The 7,456-nt window shown below is 45.1% G+C and overlaps 1 protein-coding gene across 1 annotated transcript; it reads left to right on the plus strand.

The window, feature by feature from the left end:
- Window positions 1–2,016: 2,016 nt before the first annotated feature.
- Window positions 2,017–5,406, plus strand: LOC105304214 (serum amyloid A-3 protein-like). Its single transcript, XM_011378194.2, has 4 exons — window positions 2,017–2,120; window positions 2,769–2,860; window positions 4,629–4,767; window positions 5,138–5,406. The coding sequence occupies exons 2-4, from the start codon at window positions 2,770–2,772 to the stop codon at window positions 5,274–5,276; spliced, it is 369 nt and encodes a 122-aa protein (XP_011376496.1). The 5' UTR covers window positions 2,017–2,120; window position 2,769; the 3' UTR covers window positions 5,277–5,406.
- Window positions 5,407–7,456: the final 2,050 nt, after the last annotated feature.

Below are 7,456 nucleotides of genomic sequence, written 5' to 3' on the forward strand. Positions count from 1 at the left end.
AGCAGAAACAAGTGAAAATAGCTGACTGCCACTATTGTCTATTGTTCTAAACGTGGACATGCAAGAAACTGTGTGTCCCTTCCCAGAAGACAGAATACATTAAGTGACAAAGGAAGTGAACTTGCAATGTTTGTCAATGTCGCTGTGAGGAGTTAGTTCTTCCTGGTGTCTAGAAATTGCATTAATTTTCCCTCTGATGATTCTACCAAAGAAGAGAATGACTTGATGACGTGAGAAAGTGGGGAGAGGATCTCCAGCACTGAATGTCCAGAGAGGGAGTACAGTAGATATAACAGAATGTGGTCACTGGCCCACGATTTCTGCCCTGAGGAAAGTAGGAGAAAGCGAGTCTGGACGTCGCATGTCCTCTCTATGGAGCAGTCCCCAAGCACACCCATGACCAATGTCTGCGCAGGGTTGACAACTGTCTCCTTCCTCTGCCATGTCCACTCCTAGGACCGAGTGAGCCGAAAGCTCAGGGACCTGGACTATGCGGACCACGGGGAATCCCGTCTTTCCCAGGAATGGAAGTTGTACGAGGAATCTCCGAGTGTTGCTCAGCATTGCTTTGGATAAGAACCAAAGGCACAGGGAAGTCCTTGACAGTTACCTTCACTAAAACTTTAATCTCATTGTGCCACATGACTTGAAAGATGACCCGGACCCAGAAAGAGGCATCACTCCTAATTTTGGCAGACACAGATCGAACACAATGATTCCCGAACACCAGCGTGGTCCTGGCCTGATTTGCTTCATCCCGGATCACCACTCCTCTTTCTAGTGTCCTACTTATAATTCTTCTAGTAACAAGTTGGAAAGAGTACTTTGTCCTCATTCTTCTCTGGTTTACTGGTTGAGCACAAGGCACCTCCTTCCTGGCTTTTATTTACCATATTCCAACATCTCAGCTCTTGAGATTTGCCTGCATCGGTCTTGGAGATGCTTCTCTAGCCTCTCCAGTGTACTGTTCACATCCCTCCTCTTCCAGCAAGTACTCCGCACAAATCTGACCGAATACTTCTTGGGCTGGATCTGTCTGACCTGCCCTACTGCTGTCCTCTGGCTCTAGTCAGGGTCCAACTAGGCTAGTATAGGTCCAGATCTATCCACTATTATCTCTGCCACATTGCATACCCATCATCTTTTCTTCTCTACAGAAATCCAAAGAACTTTAAAATTTTCTTTATGGCTGATGGGGCAGAGATGGGGTGGGTGGGTGGACCATGGACTCCATCTCAAGGAAGCAGTTGCATGAAATTTCTTCCCAAGATAATCTTAATAAAGTCACACAGTAAAGCCCAGTCCTGCTTTTCTGGTTGAAACAGCTGTTCTCTAACATCACACCCTCTCAGTATTCTTATGCTACACCCCAGCTTTCTCTACATCCTTTCTGATTATTCAGTTCTGATAATTGAGCAGCCAAGGGGCTATTTCCTGAAGATTTTTCTGCTTGACATTTCAGCAAATTTCTATACTACGGTTCAACACTCCTGGTTTACAGTATCCTCCAAATATAACCGGCCATTATACATTTAACAGCAACCGATCATGAATACTTTTGAGTCTGGAGGACTCCCTTTCCCAGTGCTGAGTCCATGCTAGGTGGTTGCTAGAAGTTTTACTTTACTGGGTTGTTTGTTTTTCTTTGCTTCTACTACACCTTGGGAGTCCCAGCTTCCTCCTAAGCTGTGCTTTGCAATGGACCCCATTCTGCTGTTCCATTTGCCCTGTATTCTCACGTTCTTCAATCACAGCTTTAAAAAAAAATTGATTATCTTTCACAACAAATGTCAGTATTTTACTTGGTAGGGAGAAAAAAACTTTCCCTTCTAGGAATGAGACTGAAAACAGACAGAAAATCCTAAATTGCTACATCCCTGAAAGCTGCCAGGTTGCACAATAGGAGAAAATTAAGTGTGCATGAAAAACAAACATCATGTTGTAGAAGCTGTGTTGCGACCAAGGGGAATTCCCCACATCTCAGTGTTTTGCTTCAAACTTCTCTTCCCATTCCTCCCACTAGGAAAGCGTCGGTATATATAGCGCCAGGCTCATCTCCCAGGCAGGCAGCACACGCAGCTCAGCTTCACCAGGAGACTCAGCCGGAGCAAACAGCCCAGGTGAGGTGCTAGAACTTTTTAACAGCTTTCTTCCTCAGAGATTCTCTTTCCCCACCAGCATTCTGTGCCACATCCCAGCTCTCTGTATCTTTCCTGAATCAACTGTTCTGACAATCAGACTTTATCAGATGTGAATTCTTTGTGGGGTAGAGATTTTATCTTGTGCTGCTTTTGTGTGAGGTAGTGATGGGTAGAGCAGGCATCTACATTATTTATGGTTTGTGTAACTCATCTCATGTTACAGAGAGGTATAGTGGTCATAAAATCCCAAATGCCTTTTGGACAATTCCTGTGCAGTTGGGATTCAGGGCTGATAGGGGATAATTGAAATGGAAAGTGGTTTATGCAAAAGCCCATTGTATTCTCTCATACAGGAAATTGCTAGGATTTTAATGAGACAAATGAAAATGTAGAACTAGATTTTCTGAACTACAATCTATCTATCTATCTATCTATCTATCTATCTATCTATACAGATGGATAGCTAGATATAGATATTGATATTGATACAGATGTACAAAATTGAGTGAGATTTATTTTTGGAATGCAAGAATGGATCGACATTATGAGAGAAATAGAGAGAGAGAGGGAGAGAGAGTGAGAAAACTGTGTCACCCTTGCATGTGTCTGTTTGACTCTCTGTGGCAGGATGAAGCTTTCCACGATCATCATTTTCTGCTTCCTGATCCTGGGCGTCAGCAGCCAAAACTGGAGAACATTCCCCGGGGAAGCTGTTCAAGGTAATGGCCAAAGGACGGTGGTGGGGAGGCCGCATCAGGCTGCACCCAGGTTTCACCTGAGCAGAGGCCACATTCTCAGAGGGAAAGGTCAAAGTCGGTCGAAAGAGAATACTGTTTTCGTGGTAGGTCTTCCCCAGGCTTTTCTGGACAGCTTTGTACTCTTTCGTGGGGATTTCCAGGCCCGCGGCCACATGAGGCTTTGACCCCAACTTTCAGCAGGAGTGAGGAAGAGATCTGGAGTTCAGAGGTGCCTGTTCCCTAAATACAAGTCCTGTTCTACCGCCCTGTACTGACAATCAGGGACAGCTCATTTCTGTATCTCAGCCATGCATCAAACATGTAAAGCGTGTTCACACTCCCCATCCACTTAGTAATTACGACCAAGATTAACTGAGCCTTCAGTATGTGCTAGGCACTGTTCTAAGTGTTTTACGTGTACAAATAAATGTTTTCATTTTTATGTTTTAATCTTCTAGTCCTGTGCTAGAGATACCACCATCTCTTAATAGAGAAACTGAGGCACAAAGAGATCAAGGTACCTAACATAGTCCTCAAGCAGAGCAGGACTTAATCCAGGTTATGAGATTCCCCAGACCTTGCTATTAATCATGGTACTAGACCGTCTCCCAGACAAGAGTGCACATGGGAGTGTGAGGGATATGTGAACACATATTCAGTTCTTTATCTGAGCAAATGGCTAATAGTGGGGATGTGGTGCCTTTGAAAGGCAACTCTATAGAGAGCTCTCTCTACAATAAAAGGCACAATGAATTATCTGATGATGGTTCTGATTGGGCTGGACCTGGGCTGGACCTCTAGCAAGAGGTACGTGCCTCACTAGCCATAGTAAAGTGGCAAATATTTATTTCACAGAATTATTTTGCATTTTTTTCTGTGACAGTCTCTGAGTAATTGTTTTAAGAGTTTCCTGTTAATCCTATCTTAATTCTCATAGCCCCAGCTAAGAAATATTTTTCATCTCCTAGATCAATGTTTTTCAAAGGGTTGTTCTAAGACCACTGATGTGAGAATCATCAGAGGTCTGGAGTGCTTTGTGAAATGCAGTGCACTGAATCACAATTTATGGGGCTGAGCCTAAAATCTAGGCTTTATCAAACACCCCATTGATTTTTGTGCACATTAAACGTAGAGAACCACTCTTCCATTTTATTGGGAGGACGCTGAACTTTAGAGCTGGTGGGTCGGTTGCCCTTGTTCTGCACCTATTACCTGTTTCTTTAAAGCTCTCTTAGGAAACTCACCTTTGTCACCTGCTGAGTGAACTCTGACAGCTGCCCAGGTGCCAAATGGGCCCAGACATTCAGACGTAGTCAGGACAAGCTGTCCTTCCTTTGCCCACAGGGATGAATGTCTCCCATTGACGAGGCGGGAGCCCCACGCGCCTATGCCTCACTCAGAATCGGCTTTGTTCTCCTGCCACAGTCTGGGGTTTCCTGCATCTTTCCAGATGGAGGTTCATTGTACAACCAAACACCCCTTAGACACCACCCCACCTCTGCAGTACAGCCAAAAACAAAGCAGCAACAGAACTTAGAATGGAATCAAACAGAATAACATTTTCATAAAGTGTGATTTTTATAACATTAACTTAAGGAAGTGAAAAGTAAAGAAATATTTATTTCATGACCATATAATCTCCAAGGGCTTTTGATGACTGAAATCTTGGAATCAGTAGGAGGTACCTTTTCTATTTCTCTATTTTGCCAGCATGTCATTACTTTCATCTCACATATTCCCTCCCTTCCAGGGGCTAAAGACATGTGGAGAGCCTACTCTGACATGAGAGAAGCCAATTACAAGGGTGCAGACAAATACTTCCACGCCCGGGGGAATTATGACGCTGCACGAAGGGGACCTGGGGGCGCCTGGGCTGCCAAAGTGATCAGGTAACCACCGGTCCTGGGGATGCAGGGATGAGGGAGCAGAGCTGGGCTGCCTTGGACTGAAATTTCCTATAGAGATTGTGGTACCCCCTCCTCCTGAGCACCCTGCCCCTCTGTGCCCAGTGTGGGGTTTGAGAGCCAGAGAGAAGCTGGTGGTATGGATGATTTCCGCCTTCCCCTATGAATGCTGTTCTCCCAGAGTGAGAGGGTCACCCCGGGCTAAGTGAGCTGTGCCCATGCAGGGTCAGGGTTTTAGTGCCTCCCTCCTGGCTCCTCTCAGAGTCATTAATCCCTTAGAAAGGTGAGAGATGGGAGAGTGGTGTTGTTGCTCATCAGCCCTAGTCCATCTCCTACCTGCCCTCCTCCATTTCAGTGATGCCAGAGAGGGTATTCAGAGAATCACTGGTCACGGAGCAGCGGACTCAAGAGCTGACCAGGCTGCCAACAGATGGGGCCGGAGTGGCAAAGACCCCAATCATTTCAGACCTGCTGGCCTGCCCAAAAAGTACTGAGCTTCCTCCTCACTCTGCTCTCAGGAGATGGGGCTGCGAGCCCAGAATCATTGAGTTGTATATCCCCAGATGCTGATAGAGGACATATAATAGCTGTCTAATAAATGCTTAAGCGATGGAATGTTAAAAATCGTGTGTTATTCTTTGGTATAAGGACTGTCCATTTGGTACCAAGGGGTGATGGATGGACAGCGTGTGAAGGCTGAGCCTGTGCTTGTGTGTTTGGGTGTAGTAGGGGAGACAATCTCAATGTCATACAGATAGCCTGCACCAGCGCTTCCCCCAGTCAGATCTGCTCCTCTCCAGGCCCCTTTGGTTACACTGCTGCCATTACCAGGCCTTTCTGCATCCAGGCCTCAATGCCCCATATCTATCAGCCCCTAAACCCTTAACTTCAACCGTGAATGCCTCCATAGCACTTTGTTCATGCCTTCTTGAAAATCTGTATCCATCCTTGTCAGAGTGGTTTATATGCCAGTCCTCCTGCTGGTTGATTTTTAAGCTCTTCTAACGCTAGTTAATAGTAGGATGATTATCATAATGCCAGTTAATATTCAGCGAGTTAACTATGGGCCAGATATTGCTCTAAGTGTTCTTCTGTAGCCCATGGGATCCTCGCACTTTGATTTTCCTTATTTTATAGCTGAGGAAACTTGAGGCACAAACAGTTAAAATATATGTTCGAGTCACATTGATGCTAGAACCACCAATCTTAACTATTTGCTATAACTTGCATGTATATTGACGTTTAGAGCTTATAAATCACTTTTGCATGTGTTATTTCAGTTATTCATTCCTTCAGCGAATGTATTCCATCTATCACCCCAGTTGATCCTCACAGCAAGTCTATGGGCATAAATCTAGATGGGGCAGAGGTAATAAAGCATTCAGGAAAAGCAAACAGCACTTTGGAGGAGATGACATTATTGTGTAATAGGAGGCAAGTAGCCATCTCCTTAGAGAATGGAGTGAGCACAGTTCTTCCTGAAGCTTGTTAGTACCAGGGACAGAGAGAGATCTAGATCCTAGTTCTCAACGAGGACAACATTGCACCCAGCCCCACCCCCACCCCAGCTTTTGGATACCTCTGGGGATATTTTTGGTTGGCACAATGATGGAAGCATTTAGTGGTCGGGCCAGAGATACATGCATCTTACAATTTACGGGACTGTGCTGCAAACAAAGAATCATCCTGCAGTTGCAGGAAGCGACACCCGATGGAGGAATTTGGATGCTCAGACAACTTTGTTAGAAGAAGGAGAATTTATTGCCAGTGAAAAGCGTGGGGGCATTCAACAGACCCAAATCACGAGTTTGCTTTGATTAGATTTATTACAGTTTATATACCTTTGCGGTGTTAATGTAAGGGGTGTGTGATTCCTCATTTGAGGTTTCACATGTGCCTTGTGACTCAGGATGGGAAGGGGAGCTTCGGGTTAGGGACTGCAAAGGGGGAGGAATTTCAGACCACTGGTCTTATAGTTTGTTTGTCCTGCAACCTTGGCGTTATCAGCACTCTTATAGGATTCTTGAACAGAGAGACGGGACATTGAGGCTATAAGTAGGAAGCAACACTTATTAATGCCAGCATCTGCTCAGTGGATTCCTATCCAAAGGCTGAGCCCCAACTGTAACATAGCAAACGATTTTATACAGTCTTGTTATTCCGACACAGCTACAGAGATGAGGAAGAACATTAGTTGGATAGCAAGCTACGAATCAACAGATGTGTGCTGGAGAGTCCTGGAGGTGTGCAGGGGGAGCTATGGGAAAACATGTTAGCTGGAGAGTCCTGGAAGGAGGGAGAGAGGGCAGTCGGGAATGGGCTTTAACTGGCTGAGTTGGTCATTTCTGCAAGCTGTTTTCTTTGCATTTTTCAGATGCCTCATTTCCTCTCTCACTTCCTCCTGCATGACTTTTGTAATGTCTTATCAGGCACGCATGTAGGCAGAGTCAGATTTACTGTGAAGCTGACGAAGCTTAAGCTTCAAGGGCTCCCCACTTACATGGGGCCGTTCCAAGGCCTAGGAGTAACTCTAAAAATGTGTTCACATGGTCAAATGTCTTTGTAAAATTTACAAAAATAAAATATTTTAACTTCAGGAAGTTAACGTCTCTGACACTGTTCACTCCAACATCGTGCCATCACATTTCCTCATGTTGAGTGGCACTGGCATTTC

Source organism: Pteropus vampyrus, unplaced genomic scaffold (genome assembly GCF_000151845.1).
Source record: "Pteropus vampyrus isolate Shadow unplaced genomic scaffold, Pvam_2.0 Scaffold334, whole genome shotgun sequence".
Taxonomy (NCBI): domain Eukaryota; kingdom Metazoa; phylum Chordata; class Mammalia; order Chiroptera; family Pteropodidae; genus Pteropus; species Pteropus vampyrus.

Coding starts and splice junctions, on each gene's coding strand:
- LOC105304214 (XM_011378194.2), top strand. CDS start 2,770: ATGAAGCTTTCCACGATCATCATTTTCTGCTTCCTGATCCTGGGCGTC. Junction 2,861..4,628: donor CCCCGGGGAAGCTGTTCAAG/GTAATGGCCAAA, acceptor CCTCCCTTCCAG/GGGCTAAAGACATGTGGAGA. Junction 4,768..5,137: donor TGGGCTGCCAAAGTGATCAG/GTAACCACCGGT, acceptor CCTCCATTTCAG/TGATGCCAGAGAGGGTATTC.